The 21,355-nt window shown below is 43.1% G+C and overlaps 1 protein-coding gene across 7 annotated transcripts in view; it reads left to right on the forward strand.

Annotated features, from left to right (window-relative positions):
* Nucleotides 1-21,355, forward strand: part of PDZD2 (PDZ domain containing 2) — a 185,541-nt gene that overhangs the window by 126,147 nt on the left and 38,039 nt on the right. For 5 of the 7 annotated variants that reach the window (XM_050986634.1, XM_050986633.1, XM_009097951.4 and 2 more), the window contains 3 exons: nt 7,177-7,319; nt 7,980-8,112; nt 10,202-10,366. The exons of 1 other annotated variant lie outside the window; for it this stretch is intronic. In XM_050986634.1, the coding sequence (XP_050842591.1) occupies nt 7,177-7,319; nt 7,980-8,112; nt 10,202-10,366 (441 nt within the window). The remainder of the gene's footprint in view (nt 1-7,176; nt 7,320-7,979; nt 8,113-10,201; nt 10,367-21,355) is intronic. One more of the 7 variants, XM_050986638.1, reaches the window with a different exon arrangement.

Raw genomic sequence — 21,355 nt, forward strand, 5'->3', positions numbered from 1 at the left:
TTGCCAGGCAGAAACCCCCTAAGGTCAGAGACAGAGGAGAAAATCCTTTGTCTGATCTCACAATAATGATTCAACTGATGGCAAGAGTGGAACAGTTCAGAGAGGTGCAATCCAGATAGTTCAGGATGACAAATGATTCCAGCAGGTTTTTGTGAGGGGTGATGGTATAGTTCAGGTGCTTGCACTGGCTGATAAAATGTTTAAGCCCTTGCCAAGGAAATGATGTCAACAAGCAGTCTGTCTGGGGAGATGGATGCCTGGGTGACAGTCTTGCTTAAAGTCGTGAAATTTTCATCCACTCTGCTGTGCTGCCTGTTTTGTGTATTTTAATTATGTGTTTGTGTTTGTGTTTGGGGGAGAGTATGTTTTTGCTTTTTACTGTTCCCCAGGCTTCATCCCCTAGGACACTTCTCTTTTCATGGGGGAAGTACACACATTTTAGTGAAAAGATGCCAAATGTCTTATGGCTATTTGTCCTAACAAGGGGACTTGTGAGATCAGAAACGAACACTTGAATGAAATCACAGTTGTGTCTGTGCTTCTGGCTCCTATTTTGAGGACATGGAGAATTTATATCATCAATACTGTGTGATTCCTGTTGAGTTTGGGGATTTTTCCCCTCTTTTAAGTTGTATAGGAGACACACTGTATGGCTTGCATCACCCAGAGGCAGAAGCCGAAGGCTTCAGTGGTTCAGCGTTAAGAAACTTTCATAGGCAGCAAGGATGGACAAAGAAACTCCTGTCTTGGACTAACTTATTGATAAGAAATTTAAGATTATTTTCCTTCCCTGCTTTTGATTTATCTTGGAGTTGTTTAGCTTGCTTGTGCATCAATGAAAACAAAAACCCTGGGTAGTAGATGAAAGCAGGAGTCCTGCTTTCAGATCAGCCTTAAAAATAACATGGCTAAGCTGCTTTCAGATCAGCCTTAAAAATAACATGGCTAAGATCAGATAAAAAATACACTCATTATCCACTAATGAAATAATTGTTTTGTTATGAATCTGCAAAAATTAGATTTTGGCATGATTTTCTGGTGCTGAGTCATTCACATTAATATCTGAGATGTGAAGAGTGATGGCTTTTGACTGTATCTTAAGACTGATGCGTTCAAGCTGCTCACCTGGTATGTGATGGTGCAAGTTAATTCCCCAGCTACCCATCTGTCAGTCCCACCTGCCTGCTGGGGAATGGGGAATAGTGGGAGGAGGCATGATGTGATCCAGGGTGGGGCAGGGAGCTGGGAGTAGTGCTTTTAATTAATCTCACATCAGTAAAGGATGCTGGGCAGTGGTGTGTGCTGGGACCATCCCAATGTTCTCCCTGTTCATGTGGAGAGGGTTTGTTGTACTACAGGTATAATGTAGTGCTTTTCTGTTCGGGGCATTTTATGCTGGTTTTCAGCTCTGTGTGATCAGCATGCTGGTTGCCAGCTGCTGTGAAGCTTATTGAAGTAAATTTTTATAATGCATGGAACTTGGAAATTTCTGTTAAATGTTGTGTTTCCAGAGCAGCTGGTGAGGAAGATCTCACTGCTTACTTCTGCTGCTCCTAATGGGAGACCCTGAGAAGTTTGTAAGTGGGAACTGGTCCCTGCAGACAGACAGTAAAAGTCCACGTTGAATTGCGGAGGGAGGGAGTCATCCCGTCGGCTGCATTCAGGTCCATGTCAGTCAGTGGTGTGTGCATACAGACTTTGCATGGTTATTGATATTCTTATCAGGACTTATCTCTGGTTTTGTTTTAAAATTGTTGCCTATTTACATCAGCTTCATCTGAATTGCTGCTGTGACAGAAAGTGTTTTTTCATAGACAACTATTTTACATTTTCCATTTTACTGTCTGGCTTTTTAACCACTTACGGTGTTTCTGTTTTCCATTTGTTTACACCTTGCTCCTGCCAAGCTTGTCTTTTATGAAAGATTTCAAAGCAATTTTTTTTCTTTTGTATATACAGATTTGCAGCTTCTTGAACACAGCACAGTCAAAATAAGTCAAACCCCTTTTAAATCCCCTGCAATTAGCTAGTGAAGGGGAAGCAGAGGAAAGAATGTCTCCAGTGTCTTTTGCTCATTTATTTATTTATTTTCCTCAACACTCAGAGGAAAAATGTTCCTTTTTGTTTTATTAATGATGTGCTTATGAAATGGAGTGTTTGATGGTGTGCACTCAGAGCAGGAGAAAGGCGAGCTTCCCCATGTCGCACTGGCAGCATGCTCCCTTTCTGATCTGCAGCACTCTTAGTTTATTCCAGATGTAGGCTCGCTCTCAGACGAGGCTGCCTGATGTACAATGGCTTCATGGTGGAGAAAAAACGGCCTGTGGGGACCCACTGGAAGCTGCCAGTTGTATTCTCTATTCTCACTTGTGGTCTGTTACATAAGATGACCCTTCCCCTGTGGGCCCCCCACTTGACAATTAATCCAAGTAGAATATTCATACTGTCTTTTAAAACATTTTAATTATTTGTAACCTAGACCCTTTGAAGTTGATCAGATTCAAGCGGGAAAATCTGGTCCAAAGGGCTGCCTGCTTGAAAGAGCCAAGTTGGGAGGAAAGTTGAGTCACTAAGAGTGATGTAACTGCGGAGAACAGAAATTAGCCATTACTCCAGCTGCCGCCTGACTTGACCATTTGTATTTCTGCTTGCTGTATGAGGGAAGTAAAAAAATGCAAGCCTGGAAGGGATTTCAAGAGATGACCCAATCTCATCTCATCCTCCAAGACTGACTTTGACAAATGTTGGTTCATCGTGTCCATTAAATTCTTTGGTGGGAGGAATCCATGTAGGCAGGGCTGTTGCTGCCTGGGATTACAAGTGAAGTCTGTGGGCAGAGTTAAGGTTTGTTCAAGTCTCTAACAATGATTTTTTTTCTTCTTATTTCTTTGAAACTCTCAAAGTAAGCATGTCTTTCTGAATGTCCATCTTCGCCAAATCTCAGGTGAATTGCATGGCATTCTTTGGATTGTCTTATACAAGTATTCATCTCATGGTGAGAAACGAAGCTCACTGCTCAAAATTTGAACAGTTTAATAAGGGAAAATAAGGGACAGATCAATAAAGCAGAAGTAGCAGCTCTGGGTGCATGGTAGCAGCCAGAGGCTCGCCCAAATTTTTAGCCAGGTGTCCTTTATACTGTTGCAGTTGTGTTACTTTCTCAAGTGACTTTGCACGTTTTCAGAGGCAGTTTACCACAATCCGCCTCGGGTTGCTGCAGCATTGTGTGAGTCCACAGCTACAGTCTCCAAGGGTCCATCGGGGGACAGTCCTGGGTGGTCTTCTGATGCCACTTTAGACTCCTTTCGTGGTATTTTGTTCTCTGCCGGTGCTGTCTCGGTTATACATTTTTCAAGAGTGGTTGTATCTTGTGATACATCCTTTGCAAGCACACTTACATCTTGTGATAGCCTTGCTTTAGGGGCAGTTTTAGTTACACTGTTCACAAAGCAATTACGATTTGCACTTCATCTACAGAAGTAGTTACAATTTATAATAATTTGCAAAAGCAAATACATGGTAGCAAAAGCCAAGTGTTGCATAGCAGATGGTAACATCCTGTTAGGTCAGGAGCTTGTCCTCAAGTGCTGCGCCTGGTGCTTGTGACCTGCCTTTGGCTAAGGAATACAGTTCAGTCTCCTAAGGAGTAAGCAAGGCTGGATATGACCTGGTCCCTAGCTGTGGTAGGAGCTGGTAGTGCCTTGCTCTCTGTTCTTGATGAGGATTTCTGGGGTTTGAGACTGAGCTGGCATCAGCACATCTCTGCTTTGTGTTTGAAGTGCTTTTGCACCAAGAGCTGTGAGCACACATGTACAGATTTCTTGTGTCACTGGTGAACAAAGCTGGGAGGAGGTTATTCTGAGTTATTTATAAGTGAAGCTGTGAGAATTATTCTGGGAGGATGGGAAAATTCAGATGTTAATAGAAATGTGGAACTGACAGCAGCTGAGCAGCAACCGGAATCGTGCAGCCGATCAAAGAAGAGCAGTCAGCATTTAAACTCATCCTCTGGGCAGGGATTAAGCAGGCTCCAAGGGCAGTGACATCAGACCTGCAAAATGCCAAAACTAACTACACTTGGAGTTTCCTTTGGGTATTGCAAGTCTCTGGAGTGGAGTGAATGCACCAGAATTCTAGCTTTCATTTAAAGACTAAGTGAACTTGTAGTCTTTTTGTTCATGAAGGAAAGCTTTAAAATAGGATACTTCAACAATTTTCAAAAATAAACATATTCATTACTACTTTTTTTTCTTTTCTTATTTTTTAAAGCATTTAAAGTTTGTGTAGTTTAACCTGGGAGTCCCCAGTAACTCAACAAAACCAGCTTTAAGTAAAATTTAAATGCATTTATAAATCCTTAGAATTGGCACAGCTTTACTATTAAATCTTTCCTGTGATGGATTCACTTAAGATGTACGTTCAAAGCAGCACCATTTTTAGCCAGCCGTAAAGTATCCTGTGCTGCTCTGTAGAGAGAACACAGCAGCTTCATGGGGAGGGAAGGAGGATTCTGCTGGACACCCCCTTTCTCCCAAGGCCTCAAGGAAGGGCTGGCAGTCTGCTCTTTCTTACATAGCTTTCAAAATCTGGGAGTGACATCCCTCAGAGGTACATGTGTGTTGGTGGGGGGCGTTTGCTTTCAGTGCATGGTTAAGTGAAAAGCTATGAATGTTTTATGAAGGAAAGGGAAAGAACAGTGAGGGGTTCTGATTTCCAGCTGACAACACTGACTTGTTTATTCCCAATGAAATCTCTTCAGCTGACCAAGGACTGAAGGGACAGCATTTTCTTACACAGGGGTTGGTGGCAGTGGCATTTGAAAATGAGTGAAAGAAATACACATTTGGGCATGTGCCAGATGGTTTTGTTGTCTTTGTGGATGTGTTTTTTTGCCCATGTTTACACTGAGCAGTGCTTTACTTTGCAAGTGCTTTTGATTACTTTGCAACAGCTTTTGATTTTAGTGGGCTTTAAAAGGGAATGAGATTGGTACTTGAATCAGGAGCAGTAGAGTCTTGCTGTTTGCTCTTATTAAGTGCTCTGTATATGATTATTTCAGAGTTGGTCAGTTAAGAATAAATTTGGGAATTTTTGCAATAAAATTTGTGATAGAGAAGAGCACTGAAGAGTGCAAGCCAGGCACATCATGGGCCTTGGTGTAACTTATGTTCCAAAAAGCTTTTCCAAGTCATTAAAGGCAATTTTATGACTGCATTGTTAAATTTTATTGGAAAGTCTGCTTCCAAACTGGGTTTTAACAAAGGGACATTTAAAGTGGCATCTTATAGGGAGAATGTATGGTTATCCTTTCAGCCTGGGCTTGGTTGGTGGAGGTAGAGAGATTGTATTTCTCTGCTGTACTGTCTTCATTATGTGTGCAAGGTACTTCACAGCAATAAAACTTCTCCAGAGCATTTTCATGCTGTAGTTCAGTTCTGTTTTTTAGCTAGATAAATATAGTTGACTCTTGCCCCTGCATTTAACACAGTGTCTCATGTGTCACTCTAATTTATTTTAAAGCATCCTCTGTCCTGACATGTCCTGTTATTCAGCAGGAGACTGGGCCTTTTTAAAGGCATTGAAGATACCAGTTAAACCTGCTGGGATATTGCCCATCTGCAAGACTTTTAAGTTAACAGATTACCCACAGGTCTATGTTTTCAGGCTCAGATTTTGGGTCACCTCTTATGGAACCTGGTTTGGTTTTTCTGTTTCTCCTACCTGTGGTCTAAGGGCTGGGATTCATTAATATCATAGTTGTTGTTATTATTAATATTCATGCTAACATTAGTAATGTTAGTATTAGACAGATAATAATTTATTATTATTATTAAGAGTAATAATAATTAATTATTCTTGTTATTTTTTACTTTATATTCTTGTAGCTACTGACCTCTTTGTTCCTTTACCTGAAAAAGTAATATTTTAAAAGTTTCAGGGATCAAGTGAAAAAAAACCTCCACATTTTCTTCACTTAATAGTGTGATGAACAACAGCGGCCTAAAATCTGCAGGTTGCTGCCACAGCCCTTGGGTTTGCCGATATATTTAGCAGTTCTCCTTCTCAGAAACAAGCAGGAATTTGTGCATGCTCTTCACAGTTTGCTATGAAATTTTAATCATCTTTGCTACTTGGGCGTTTGGGTAGTGCGAGAATGTTACTTGTGTGCATAACACACCCAGTCAGAAATAGCTGACCTGGTGCCTGGTGACTACAACACATGGCTTAAAAATTGCCTCTGAATTGTGCATTTTGCTGTCTTAGAAGCTTGAAAACTTCCAAGGGTTTTTCATAATCATAGTCCTGTAGTCCTGGTTCTTCCCCTCTCTGACAGCATCCTGGCAACTGCCTTACTTGTCTTGCTTGCTTGTTTTTCTCTTTCCTTTTTTGCTCTGCTGATACTGTCACACTTATGTTTCCTTGTGCCCAGTCCTGCCAGTAGGACTCATGGGAGCTAGTTTCTGTTTTACATTTCATATTGCTCTGAAGTTTGTAAACTGCTTTTTGGTTAAATCTTTACATCAATTAAAAATAACCAAAACCAATAAAGGTGTCCTGAACATTGCTTATTACCTTGCTTATACTGAAAATTATTCTCCACAGTGGGTAAATTTATTATTTACAATCTGTGCCACAGCTGCCCAGTAAGAAATACTTGATTGGCAGCTGATAATTTGAAGTTGGTGGTTTTTTTCCTGTGTCTCAAATCCTGCAAACCCCTCTGGAGAGGGAAGCACTGCTGTGTGATGCAAGTCTGGTCCCTCCTGCAACAGCAGATGCACCTCCTGATGTCCAAGGTCCCCCTTGAACCATGTCTTGGTCCTCTGCAGCCCTGCACGGCTCATCCTTGAGTTTTGGCGAAGGGCTTTGAGGCCGCTGGTTGCTCCGGAAAGGATCAGGGCATTGAGAGCCTGCATGGCTCAGAAAAGCTGCAAACACCCCTGCAAGGAAACTGCTACGTGCTGACCCTGCTCTGTGCTGCCTCCTCCTTTCTACCTCCTTCGCTTGGACCACAGCTAACATAGCAAAGCTCAGCAGAAACACCAGTATAGCCTGGGCTATACAGGTGTGTGGTGATGGGCAGCTAGGCACTAAATAGCTCCCTCCCATACCCTCACAGCCCTCTCTTGGTGTTCCAAATCCAAATTGAAGGACTTTCTGCACGTTTTCTCTCAGCGAGAAGGTTGCCGCGTATGGAAGATGCACATCCTGAAGGGGATGGACGGGCTGGGAATCCAGATAACGGGAGGCAGAGGGTCAAAGCGGTCCCCTCACAGCATCATCGTCACCCATGTGGAGGAAGGCGGCTCTGCACACAGGTGAGGTGACAGTGGTGCCTTCACGGTGGTGGGTGGGATGGGATAACCACAGCCATCGCTGTTATCTGGGTTCATGAGAGGAGTTCGGGGTTTTGCCCTCCCATGGTGTGAGGGTGAGAATATGGCATTGTCAGACTAAAAATTTATTTTTGTGTTTGATCACTGAAGCTTCTTCTAGAAGGTTTTGTCCAAACTGTAGACAGATCAAGCACTTCCTTGGTGGTGGAGGGAAAACCAGGGAGACTGATGGCTTGTTGGGCTTTTCCCCCAAGGCCATTTTTGGAAGATGTGCCTTTCCCATGGGACTAGTTGTGTAGCCCCAGGCTGCTTACTGACTGCCCTGCTGTTCCTAATGAGGTGGAGATGGAGCTTGCTGCTGTTCCCTTACCTAATCCAATGGGTCACAGAGAGGACTTGTGGAGTCTCAGCCTACAAAGAGGGCGAGATTCCCCTCTGAAATTCCCCATGTTATAACAATGATTTCAGGTGGGCTCCTTTCTGAGCCACTTTTTCTAGAATGTAATACAGCACTGATCAGTGCAAGCTCAGCATAGTGAGATCGTATGTCGTCCATGCCTCCACATCCCACCACGCTCCAGCGGAGCCGGGCACTGTGATAGAACCACCCTGCAGCTCCATGTTCCCACTCTGTCTCTGCAGGGATGGCAGGCTGATGGCCGGCGATGAGCTCCTCATGATCAACGGGCAGTCGCTGGTGGGGCTCTCCCACCAGGACGCCGTGGCCCTTCTCCGCTCGGCCGCTGGCCTGGTGCAGCTGGTGGTCTCTAGCAAGGTACAGACATCTCCTGGGTGGTCTCACTAATGCACATCCACGAGTGTTTGAGCAAGTGCTGCGTGAAAAGGGCGTATTTTCCGTAGGGAATCACGTGGGCACTTCTGCTGCTCTAAATTTAATGCACAGCGAGGGGAAATATATCAGTAGCTGCCATAAATCTGTGGCAAATCAGCACAGTATAGACCAAATTAATGATTTGCTTGTACTGTCACTGTCACTCAGTGTGCAGATGAGTATTTATTCATGCAGACGTTACCTAAGTTTCGGCCAAAACCATTTTCTTAAAATTACATGCTAAGTAAAGCAGGCTGTTCTGAGCCTCTTCTCCTTCCTGCCTGCACAGCCTGTGTACCTCTCATCTCTGTCCTATCTGTGTGTCTGGGATTTCTTGAAAATTATCTCTTGGCTTGAGTTCCTTATTTTGTCCTTGTTAATAACATGGAATGGAGCTCTTGCAGATAAAGAAACAGGAAACTTCAGGGAAATGAGAGTGGAACTCATTTATCAGTTGGACTCTTCATTCTGCCTTGATCACAGAAGAGGTTTAGGGGCTATTACATAATATTTTGCTTCTTTAAGAAAATCCGGCTCACCTCCATTTGCTCTTCTCCATGGAGCATATCCTGTTGCCCCTGGATCTGGGTTGCTGCAGGTGTTTGATGTTTGGCCAGCTGACTCCCAAAAGCACGCAGAGATCTCAAATTAGGACCTGCCTCCAATGTGGGGGTCACCAGGGCCTTTGAGGTGGTGACAGGAACATCTTGGCCCAAACAGCACTCATATACCTGTATTTCCAGGGTGTCAGCAAGCCACTGTGTCAGAATTTTGAATTTTTTTCTTAGCTGCACCTTCAGCTTTCCTCAGCCATCCCAAAGCAGGTTTCTGTGACTTTAATGTCTGGATGCTCTTAAGGCTTCCGTGGATACTGCATGCACATGTTTTTCAAGAGCCTCTATTCCACTATATCCAAAGTGAAGAGCCTGTGACTTCTCTAACATTTCTGTTAGACATTGAAGTTCATTGCAGATCTTCTGTAGAGTCACAGTCTGGTGTTAATCCCGCAAGTGTTTATTCTGGAAACACCACACTTTGTCCTGAAGTAGGTACCTTTTGTGTTTCCTTTAGACAGCTGGACTCTGCCAAGGCACAAGGCAGTAGACTGCATTTATTTCTCCTTAAAATTAAGTGCTTATTCGTAGGGTGACCTCCCCAAAGTAATCATCATGCATAAACTTAGGGCATAAAACTTCAATTTCCTGATCAGGCTGTAAGTCTGCTTGTCATGCACTCTGTGCACTTGAACAGTTTTCATGTCCCTGGAAGGGGGATTTGGAAAGGCAAGCAGTAGGGAATACAGCCTGTCCTGTATTTCTAGCAGCCCCAGAAAAGGTGTAGATAGGTGAAGTGTTTCCTAGTAGCTCCCTCTGGGCATGCATTATTTGTTAGTATAGGAATGCAGCTTTGCCTTTTGGTCTGGTGATCAGTAACACAGAATTTGTTCTGAAAGCAGCGAGTCTGTCTGGCCACCTCTTTTGGCTGAGGCACATCTTTGCCTGCCAGAAAACATGGCAAAGACTGGAAGCAGATGCTTGAGCATTGGGAGTGAATTGGTGGAGGATTGGTGGGTCAGTTTTCATTGTATTGTCCTAAGCAGCGTATTATTCTTATGTCTCTAGGTAGATAAACATGTAAAGGGAACATCCACAGGGAGGGAACAGGAGCACAGGGTGTGATTTGGGTTGCAATGGAATGAGTAATGAGGTCTGTCAACTTTCAGTTCACTCTCAGTGACATTTACTAAATCCAAAGTGGGGAAGAGCAGGCTGCCAAAGAAGCATTTATTTTAAATTCTTCTTTATGAAATCTAAATGTTCTAAATGTGTATTTGGGTATGTTTATTATATATACACTTTAAAACCAAGCCTGCTTTTTATAACCAGACTATTAAAAGTTTGAGCATGTGGAAGTGTGTAACACAGGGAGGATTACCAGGGAGCTCACACTGGGCAGGTGAGATGGGGCAGTTTTACTCTGGCACGGGTGTTTTTCTGCACGTGATGTAATATATTGTGTTGTCTCTGGGTAGGTATCTTCTGAAGGGGATCTTCTGAAGTATCCATCTACCAGTTTGCCAGATTTGCTTAGCACTTGCTCAGTCCAAGACTCTGTCTCTTGCACTGACAATAAGGAAAACGAAGAGCCAGAAGAAGATGTGAAAGGAGTGAATGTGTCTCCTGAAAAACTGGTTGCTGTAAGTGTGGTTTTGGTGTGACATTTTTACTCTCTCTCTCAAAGCCTGTTTGCATCTGTCACATTCTTCTACAGCCTGACATGGAGCATGTCCTTGGGACCAGGCAATCCCATCCCACTCAGACCTTCTCTACATGGGATGTGGGGAGAAGCTGGAAAGGGAATGGCATTTACCACAGCCCCTGCCATCTCTGAGCTGCAGCAAGGCAGCAGCACAGGGAACAGGAGCTCTTGAGGCCTCCAGCCTATGTTGCAATCATGGTTTTGTTTTTCTCTTCGATTGTTTTCCACCCACTTCCACTGCTTTTGTTGGATCTGATGCAAAGTCTCTTGCCATGCTTACGCAGTTACATGCTCTTCTTTCCCCTCCTTTTGTAACAAAACTTTTTTAACAATTGATGATCCAACTCTTGAAGTTTGTATTTGCTCTGTCAGAGCCAACAGACACTTTGGAGGAGGGATAGGAATTTCTGGCAGTGAACCATAGTTGAAGTTCTGAATAAACGCTGCTGGTTGATAATCTCACTTGCATTCCCTTCAGGGCTGCATTAAGAAGAGATTAAGTAGGTTATTGTTATTTATTTGTAATGCAGTAGCTCTGTGAAACTTCATAGGTCTTCTGGGCCTTTTTTGTATGGTGCAGACAAAAAATAAAATTATGTTTCTAATCTAAAGAGCTTGTGGACTGGTTTTCCGGCAGGGGAAGGCAGGTGGATTCACTTAAAGGTTTTATCTATTTCTTATTTTCCCTTCTTGTCTTCACCTCCCACTCTCTTCTGTTAAAATATATAAATCAGTTAAATCTTTGGATGGCTCAGATATGATACTGGTTTGATGATTTGTTTTGATTTATATTTTTACACTTACACCTGAGCAAAAAGGCTGTTCCCCAGGAGGAGTCTCGTGATGCTGGTGTTTACTTCCTACATGCCTGTCATCTCTGACTTACTTTGAGTCAATGTTTATAACACTCTCGCACATCTTAATACCCTGACAAAGTTTATTACTTCTTCACTGTCTTCTCTTCTATGTGCCAGGGTGCCTTTTTTGGGGGATGGAGGGAAAAACAAATAAATGTGGGACTCTTAGCATGCTGATGTTGGTGTAGTGTTTATGTGCAAACATGAGTGGGCATCTCGATCAAAATACTTTGAATTCTTCTACATACCATTCTTTCCATTCTGGTAATTTCTAATAAAACTATGGCTCAGCAGCACTTAAATATAAAAATCAATTTCGACAAAATTTAATTATATGTGGCTTCAGGATTAAGCTCCCTGGCATTCTACTGACTCTTTCAGCACACTCTGGGTGTTGTCTGTCACTTGCTTTGCTCATGTTTATCCAGCAAAGCTCTGCCTGGTTGCCAGTGATGGTTTTTCATCAAGTGTTTCCAGTGCTCAGGGAAGCTCAAGATGGTTGAGGTGCTCATGACCATGAGGACACAGCTGCATGAGCCTCCCAGAGCCCTTCTGCTTGGACTTGAGTTGAGAGCCTGCCCTGATGTCCATCACAGTGCCACTGCAGCTGGCAGTGGTGGTGGCCTCTAACTCAGAGCCAGCTGGATTTGCCTGCTTGTTGGGCACTCTCACCCCTGATGGCAATAGCTTTTTGCTTTCAGAATACATCACTGGAAGGTTGAGGGGAAATCACAGAAATATGGGTACAATAAACACTATAGAAGAGTAGCAGCAGGGTTTTTTTCCATTGTCTTTTCTGCTTCTAGTAATTTCTTTTGTTGAAAGGATGTAATTTAAAGAAATGTAATGTTATTGGTGACTTTGAGGACCTCTTCTGTTTTTGCTTGATCTGCAGATGAAATCATTGCTTTTCTGATCCAAAGCACAGAATGTGTTTGTGTACCCCTTGCAATTGCTGTGTCAGCCTCAGAGTGCAGACAGGGCTCTCTGCAGCCTGGGGTGGGCAGTCTGTACTGTATAAACCTCTCAGCTTTACCTTCATCCTCATCCATCCCACTCAGGTCTGGGCAGCCTGAGCTGGGCTGGGCTGTGCAAATACTGCATACCACAGAGGAAGGTAAATGTATGGAAAAGATAAAATTCATGTGGCTTTTTTCCACCTGGCAACAGTGGGGGGGGATTTTTCATAGCAAAGCTTAGAAGCTGATTTCAAGGCCAGTAAGAAATCAAAGCATCACAAGATTTTATTTTTAAATTTTATAAATGTATAGTCCAACTTATTATTGCAAAATTGCTCTGGAAATCACTGCTCTGTGCTGCTCTCATGCTTTTGATGATATTCGTGTGTCTTTTCTTTTTCTCACACATATTCCATTATATCTGTGCTGTAGATAAGGGATGACGGTGTGGCTGAGGATTAAAGCAGGAACTAAGCTGGACTATTTTTAATCAGCACAAATGTAATTGTATTAGACTTTCAGGATGGGTGGCACTCAAGGTCTGCACCAGGTAAGTGAGACTGTGAGTTCAGTCTAAGCGTCAGACGTCTTAGATTTGAAGCTGACTCTCAACTCAGCCCTGTCCAGGAGTTACCTTTCTCCCCTCTGACAATAAGTTAATGAATTTTCTTTTTTACTCTGCGGGGCTTTGGAGGAACTTAAAGGAATACTGTCAGGTGCTGGGTGGTTATGTCATAATGAGTAATTCAGCATGTTTTATTGTCAGCTGAGGCCTTACTGTCCCTTTTCTGACCCAGAACAATGTCTATTGAATTCTTAAACAAGTCTAGAAGATACTAAAAAATTTGCAGGAGCTTCTAGGTTTGCCAGAGGTATTGTGTCATTAACTTCTCTCTGAATCTAATTCACTGCTGAGTGTTCAGAGCCATAATTAAGGCCTGATCAACTTATGCTTTAGCACCTGATTGCCTAAAGGCTGAACCACACAGAAAAAACAATCACTTGGAATGAAGGTTTGTATTCCAATACTCATCCTTGTAGCTCGTAGGAACTCAGCTGAACCAGGCTCTTAAGGAAAGTGATGTAAGTTGCCACTGTTTTGAAATGGGACACCCCCCACAAGGTCCCTTCCAACCTGGCTTATTTTAAAATTCAGTGAAAAAAAAATAAAATGAAAATTATCTTTTCTAGATTGTGGTCATTAAAAATTTTCCCAATGAGCAGTTGTTTTCAAGTCTTTTAAGTTCTGCACCAGTGTTTTTGGTTAGGAAAATAGAGTCTGAGATAGTCAGCTTCTGCAGAACACAGCAGAAGAGTTTAGTGACACTTGAAAACTGTAATTTAAGAGAAGTATCATTTTAAGTCTTACTTGAAAGTCCACTTGTTAAGTTTCATTAATAAAAATCATGTAATATGATTTAAAGGGAGTTCTGCTTTTACAGTCTTCTTATGTAAAGCCCTGTTTAACATGAAACATGCCTTAAAGTTTTAATTTCATTAAGACTTGTGCTGCCAGGCAGAAAAAGGATTACATTAATGTCCTTAAAGTGCATTTCTTTCTGAAGTAGTTTGTCCAAAATGTTGCTTAACTTCAGACACAAAGCACTGGCCAGGGAGTTGTGTTATCCTAAATGGTCGTGAGACATTTTGGGGATTTTTAACTCCTCCACCCCAATCCATATTTTGCCATGTGCAGTTGACACTGCTGTTCTAAAATGTCATTATTTATGTCCAAAATAGGATAATATGATAGTATTTGCCTTGGATGATTTATTTTTATTTCTGATTCACTTTTACTAGTGTTTCTGTTGCTTGAAATGGAACCTGTCATTGCATTGCTGGCTGGTGGAGCAACCTGGGAAGTGAACTCTGAAGAGAAGGCTCATCTACCAAGAATTTACAAAGTGTCCAATGAATCTGGGGGATTTTTGGTCCCTAGACAGAAGCATGTGCCATTCTTAATTCCTTCAGAAGTTACTTGACTTTGTGTGGTTCAATATCTGATGGTCTGAGTAATTTTAAATATTCAGCTTCAGTGACCAGCTTTATATTAATGGCTTGAAATTTCTAGAAGTTAGTAAAACACAGCAAGAGGGTGTCTGCCTCAAAAGGTTTGGATCTGTAGTTGCTGGAGGCAGGGATAGAAGGTTGGGAACTGCTCCTCTGTACTTAAATCTTGTGTTCTCCCCAGATTTTAAAATCTGCCATTGCTGATGCTGGAGGCAGGACCCTGAGTCTGTTCCGTGCAGAAGAGAGCTGTAAAAAAAGAAAAGGGCACCCTCATCACTTCCTTTTGAGGGGGTGCTGGGAAGGGAATTTGCCTCCCTATGCCCAGGCTCCCCATGCAGGCAATCCTTGGGGCCGCTGCCTCTGGCAGCACCCCCAGCTGCGTGACTCTCTGCTGTGAGGTGTCAGGGCCTTTCTACTCATATTTAATAATTTTGAGATGACCTGAAGTGTAGGATGTGTGCCTTCACGTCAGGGCCGGGTGCATTGCACACAGAGAGGTCCATGACCCTGCAAGGTCTTCACCCTCCTACCAGCAAGAGAAACAGGATGGCTGCTGTTAAAGGTTCCCTGTGTGATCCGGGTTACCTGATCCCTGCCAAAGCCCACTTGTGGTTTTCATGCAAGACATGTAGCTGAAAGGGGATAAATAAACCTGTTTGGTGAATGTGAAGAATTGCATTTATTTAACTCCTCTCCCTCTCAGTTCATATTTTTTTTCTCTGTGCTGTAGGACTGACTAGTTTTTTTCTGCCATGAGCCTTTCTGTCTTACTAGGGAATCCACACATAATTACCTGTAGCCATGCAAGCATAATGAAGAACAGGATAACAATGCCATAACTTTAAAAACAGTCTTGGGGTCAGAAGTTCTTATGGAAACACTGAGAGAGAATTTCAGAGAAAGCATTAGCATTGAGAAGGAACAGGAAGCATAACTCAACAATTAAATGTGTGTAGGGCGTGGAGAGGGGCCCTCGTTACTTGGAGTACTGGAGTGTTTGTTCCCATTAGGGCATTGCAGTCTCAACACAGGCTGCAGGAACACAGCTCACTCCTCAAACAACCCTGCATGGCTAGGAGAAAAGCAAGAAAAATATTTTCCTGGCAGAAATTTGCTTAGCAATGAAAGGCTTTACTTAGGGGTGGGGAGAAGGGGAAGAAATTGAAGAGCCTGGTGTGGGGTTTTTTTATGTACTGGGAAGGGTTCAACAACTCTTTTCCTCTTTGTGGTGATGACTGGCAGTGTTTGCAGATCCTGCCCTGTGCCCCATCTCTCTTGGAAGGGGCAGGCAAGGGCGAGGTCCAGCTGTACCTTGGCATGGCTCATAGCTGCTGCTCAGCTTTAAATGCTGAATTTGTTGAAAGTCTGGCTGTACTGTACCTTTCTGAGGTACAGTATATGCCCAGCATATTGATGGGTCTTTGCCCATGGAGTGCCCTTCCCTCATGCTGTGGCTGATGAGACACACTGGGTCCTACAGTGACTCCAGAAGCAAGTTTTCAGAGTAAATATAATTAGGAATTTGGGCAAGAGAAAATGACAAAATGCTTGGAGACCAAATCTTGTTCACGCAGTGTTAGGGCTCCTAGAAACCCTATTACATTAAAATGAGCAATTGCAGTTGGACTTGTTGTGGTGGGGGGTTGCTCAGCGATGTGCTGGTTGCGGTGGTGTGACTCTGGTCAGGGCTTGGGGGAAGGTGTTGGCACACGTCACTCGAGCTGGGGGAGGAGAAAGAGTGCTGAAAGGCCTCCAGGGGTGCAACATCACTGGATTACTGTTTTTCACACATTGTAAAATTCACCTGTCAAGGAGAAATTAACATGAGTGCGTTCTTCATGTCAGGAGGGAGCTCCTCAGAGCACTCCTGTCATTCCCTGTGCCTGGCTCCCAGCCCTTCTGGGCCTTTTCCTACTGCTTCCATCTTAAAGGCAAAGACCAGAGAAAACACACCCAGGGTCCAGTACTTGAAGGGTAGATGTGATGCTGTCTACAAATCATGAATACCTCCTGTTGCTTGGGCTGGTGGAACATAATCTTTCTTACTTGACCATAAATAACAATATGGACAATGCTCAGAGTTACAAATTTTGCTTTTCCTATGTGATATATTTGAAAGCCAAGTCAGCAAAATAATAGAAACACAAGTTTATCTATGGTACAGGTTCTGCATGGTCTTTGTTTTTGTGAATGAGGGCTTTTCCCATAAAGCATCAGATACAGTACAGCCTGTCTCTCGTTTGGCTGTTTGGATAACTGCCCGGTTTTGAAGGAGATGAACTGCCTTTAACAAGCTAAAAATAACACCCTCATGGCACTGGAACAAGAGAAATGCTGTCACAGCCATGCAGTTCACATACATTAGCAGAAGGATGATACACACTTGAGAATTTTTGAGTTAGTGTGAATGTCTCAGAACCACATCTGCAAATTTTTGACCGTGTGCACTGTCCAATCTTGGTTGAAATCAGGTAAAAATAATTTTGAAATGTGCTGTGCAGTGTCCATAATTTAGGAGGTTTCAGATCATCAAAGATGCAGGTATGAAAGACACTTCATCTGGGTATGAAAGACAATTCTTACATATTCCGTATCCTCTTGTATACTTAGGCTGGTATAAAATGCCAGTTTGGAGCTGAAATCCAAAGCTCCCACCAGTGGTGTCATGGGAACACTCTCTGCAGCTGTTGGTTGACGTCGGTATTAAGAAGGTCTTGTTTCATTCTCAGGAGAGCTATTTGTTTTGAGGAGTGATTATTGCATATTTTGTCCTTCACTGGGAATTAAAAGATAGTAATAAAAAAAAAAAAAAAGAAAAAAAAGAAAAAGAAAGAAAAAAAGATTAGCAGTTTATTGTTTGTTATGATGCAAAGGCTCCAGATTTGTGGTAAGCCATGAACTGAGCATGTATTAAACAAAATAATGGAGTAGCTGAACCAGCTTTCACACTGCTTGAGTTCCATGTTTTTCATACACTCATGGAATCCCCTAGGTCTCTGCTGTTTACTAAGACTGGTCTTCTGGGATCTCTCTGCAGCACATAGAGACATCTGGTGGGCAGTGACTAAACTGCATGGAAAGCATGTGTCCTGCTTTTTTTATGTTGTGGGGGGGGGAAGGACAAAGCATAAAAAAGGGAACAGCAGGGATCTGTTTGTGTGCATTTGATTTCCTTTAGCTCAAAAGCTGTTTCTAGTGGAAAATCATAATATACTGCAGAAGAAGAGTAATCTTGTCCAAAAGGGATTGGGAACTGTTTTGCTGGGAGCATCTTACTGTTTCCAAGGCATGTGTTGTCTGCGATATGTGTTTCTTGGAAAACGTAGCTGCGTTAGCCATTTCCTGCTTTTCTTCATATTTAAAAGGATATTTTTTAGAAATTTGTTCACTTTGAAACAGTATGAATAATATTAGTGACTCTTTGGATATCTGAAAATGGAGTGTGCTTTGCTTAGCTGCATCTCTGACCAGTGAGTCATTGGAGCCAGTGCAGCTGGGACCCTGCTTCATCAAGAACCTGCCAGCATCCTCTGAACAGCGGTCAACACATGGTGGCTCCTGGTGTCAAACACACTCAAGAAGGTTTTGGAGAGTCTTGTAAAAAATGTAACATTACCGAAGATGAGAGTAGCTCAGTTCTGCCACAGTGCATTTCCAGTCTGTTTACAGAGTGGGCATAGACAGGTATTGCTGCTGTCCTTGTGCTGGTGAATGCCAGGTTTTGTTTCTTTTGTGGGTTTGTGTATGACTCTGTATGTACTCTACTCTTGTATATCTACTCTGTAGATTTTGAGAAGAGACACAGAAATAACTGCTGGGGGTTTGTGCCTACTGAAGTGAATAGTAATTCCCTGTCGAGCAACTACTGCATTGTACTGAAGGCTTAGGGTCGCTTTTGAGTGCAGGCATTCAGTAAAGTGGCAGACTAGACAGCACTTTAAAAGCTTTTGTTTTGTTTATTTGGCATTTCCACCTATTCAGAAAGCTGGGCAGCTCCGGTTCTTGACTGTTTATCAGATTTCCTGATCTCTTGCTGCACATGAACCAAGAGTTTTCCAACACTTTCTTTAAAATTAAGTAAAGGAGGTCTGTAAGGTTCCCATTCCCTTTGGCTTGGCAGGAGGAAGTATGGGCTGCTTCTCATGTTACCAGCATGTGTATTTCCCACGTGAGCTTCTGGGGAAGGTGTTGGAGACTTTGTTTCACCAGTGCAGCCAAACACATGCCAAATTTGAGCCCTCTCGAGGCCTCCCTGGTAAATGTGCAGAACTACTGTCTGCCTTGTCAGCTTTGCCCCAGGGAGCAACCGGGGCACTGGTTTCTATAGAGGTGCCAGTTTAAGACCCTGAATTAGTGCTGACCTGAAGGTGTTTTTTTTTTCCTGGAGGAAAAGAGAAGGTGGTCCTTCTCTTTTCCTCCATCCCTGGCTCCAAGTGGCTCTCTGCTTTTGTGTCATGAAAGAGAGGAGCAGCAATGCAAGTGATCTTTGGAAGAGGGGAGTCCTCCAACTTACACCAAAAATTGCTATATCTGGATTTAATTTGGACTTCTTGTGAGCTCTGTGGTTCAGTTTAGGAATCTCCCTGAGCTTTGGGATGTACTGTGTTTTGGAAAAATGTCCCTGAGTGCAGCAGCCCCTGATGCAGTGTGTCCCTGCTCATAAGCCTCCTTCTAGGATCTGTGTAGATTTGTACATGCCCTAAAACAGAGCAGTGAGGCATGGAAAACTCAGTGCTGTCCAAGATTAGAAAATCCATGTCCTCTGCATCACTTGCAGTGTTAATTCTCATAAATTATAGTGCTGCAGTTTGTAATTTATCTGTGAGATGGATTCAATTAAAATGAAAAAGAGCTAATTTAAAAGTGAAGGTATTTTACTTTCTGTGCAAGGCAAAACGGCCATGTGGAGTTCCCTGCCTAGCGGATACATTTAAGGCTTAAAGCATGCTGTGCCCCATAAAGCAATAAGTAATTGCACAAATAACTGAAACAGCTAGAATTATACCAGATCATGGGGGAAAAAAAAATCTTGAAATTTTTTTTAAAGGTTAAAGGCTTTAAGGCATCAGCTTGTCTCAAGGGACTAGGAAGAAAGACTTTGTGCAGGGAACAGGTGAAGGTTTGCATTGGGTGTTTGGGGCATTACTCTGAAGAGTCTGTGCTGGCTCCTTGTGGAGGCCTTGAGTTCCTCCTGATGGCTGCCCCACAGACAGTGGTGTTGGGGCAATTAATGGTTAAATGTTTGGGGTAGTGCTGCTTGAGGGAAATTTGTCATGGCCGAAGACCAGGAGGGAGTGTGAATGGGACCAGAGAAGATGTGGAATTTTTCCATTGAGCTTGTGCTGTTGCACAGCCATTCCTCTTTCATGTGGCTGTTCTGAAGAAGGGCAGTAGTCTTGCTGGTGGACCTGCTTTGCCAGTGCAGGTAGGACAGAATTTGTCATGCTGCAGATTTCTCAGCCTGGTTCTCACTGCTTCATTCCCAAGCCACCTGGATAAACTGGTCTGCATGCTGCTAGCACTCCTCAGCAGAGCCAGCCAGGCTGTACCCTGGGGAATTGGGTGGGCTCGCTGATGGGGAAAGGCAGCAGCTGAGGAGCTCTGCAAGGGCAGCAGAAAAGCAGTTTGCTTATTAAATTGTATCAACCTCTGTGTGCTGTCTTGTTTTTGTAGATCGGCAAGGGATTGCCAAGCTGTTTGCGGTTAAACAGTCCAGACTGTCATAATCCTGCTCCTCATCTCGCCTAATTAGGAGCCCGGTCACGCTGGAGTTTTGCCGAGGCGAGGACTCTGAGGGCAGTTGTTCGTTCTGGTGCAGTGCCAGGACCGCCTGTCCCTGATAGTGCCGTTTCCTTCGAAATCAATTGAGATGTCACCGTCACTTGATCCCAGAGCTACTTAATGAACTGGCAAAATGGGCTCTATTTTTAGATCTCCCTTCAAACTACTATGCATGTTAAAGCTCCCCTTGTCCTTAAGACTGGGACAGCACTGGGAGGGATTTATTGGTTTAGTTTAATAAGAGACCTACAGGACTGAAATAATAAGCTTCATTTCCTTGAAAGTGAGGAAAATTAAAATGGCATGGATAAATCTGGGCAGCCACCTCAAGACAGTAAAGCGATATGTTCATGGCCAGAAGGATAAGGTGGAGCTGGGTTTTTATTCTTGTCTAGGTTATGAGAGAGCCAAAGATTACAGACTTATGCCTTTGGGGAGTTCTTGCAAGCTTTGTAGATCAGATTTCTGAGTGTTTTCTGAACAGGATAAAACTCCTGGTGGTTTATAAGGCAACCTCAACAACTTAAAGAATATCTACCTAATTGCAAATGTTAGTGTCTTCTCCTATGTGTTTATAATTACTGTCAGAAAAATACTTCTGCTAAAATAAAAAAAAAAAACCAAACAGAGATAATTTAAATGTTTTTGATGACACAGATAATTTATATGTTTTTGCATCCTAATTCTTGTCCAAAGCCCAGTTGGATAAACTATAATTTCAGGAAGCTGTAGAGAATGTCTTGAGGCTTTCCCTAGCACTGGTGTTTGCACACATGTGACCTCTGTGGATCATACATGGGGTTTGGGGGTGTGCTGTCTGTAGGCTCACAGGCTCCAGGATTGCCATTAGGGGAAGGTAACTTGGGGTGCACAGTTTTAATACAAGTGTAAATTGTGTCCTGTTTTTCTTCCCACTCCACTAGATGAAAATGTATGTGGTTGTGGAATGCACTGGTACTTTTCTGCTGCGGCACAGTCAAAATAAAAATCAGCAAAAACCCCAACATATCAGCAACAAACCAAACTCAAGCTCCATGTAGTAGAGGCCTAAAATGTACTGAACAAGTCACCGTTGAGCCTGAGCTCAGGGTGGAAATTGGCCCTGGCAGAGATGATTTCAGCATCTCTTTGTATAATACTATAAGTAATTTTTTCTCCCTTCCTCTGAGCTGGAGGAAGTGGTCCAGCTTTGGGCTGGGAGCTGTGTGGTCTTACCAGGTACAGCTGCCTCATATCTATGCAGACTGCGAAAACCAAACATCTTACAGCTGCAGACTTGATCTGTGTTGTGCTCAGCTCCAGAAAAGTCAGATTGGACCC

Source organism: Serinus canaria, chromosome Z (assembly GCF_022539315.1).
Source record: "Serinus canaria isolate serCan28SL12 chromosome Z, serCan2020, whole genome shotgun sequence".
Classification (NCBI taxonomy): Eukaryota; Metazoa; Chordata; class Aves; order Passeriformes; family Fringillidae; genus Serinus; species Serinus canaria.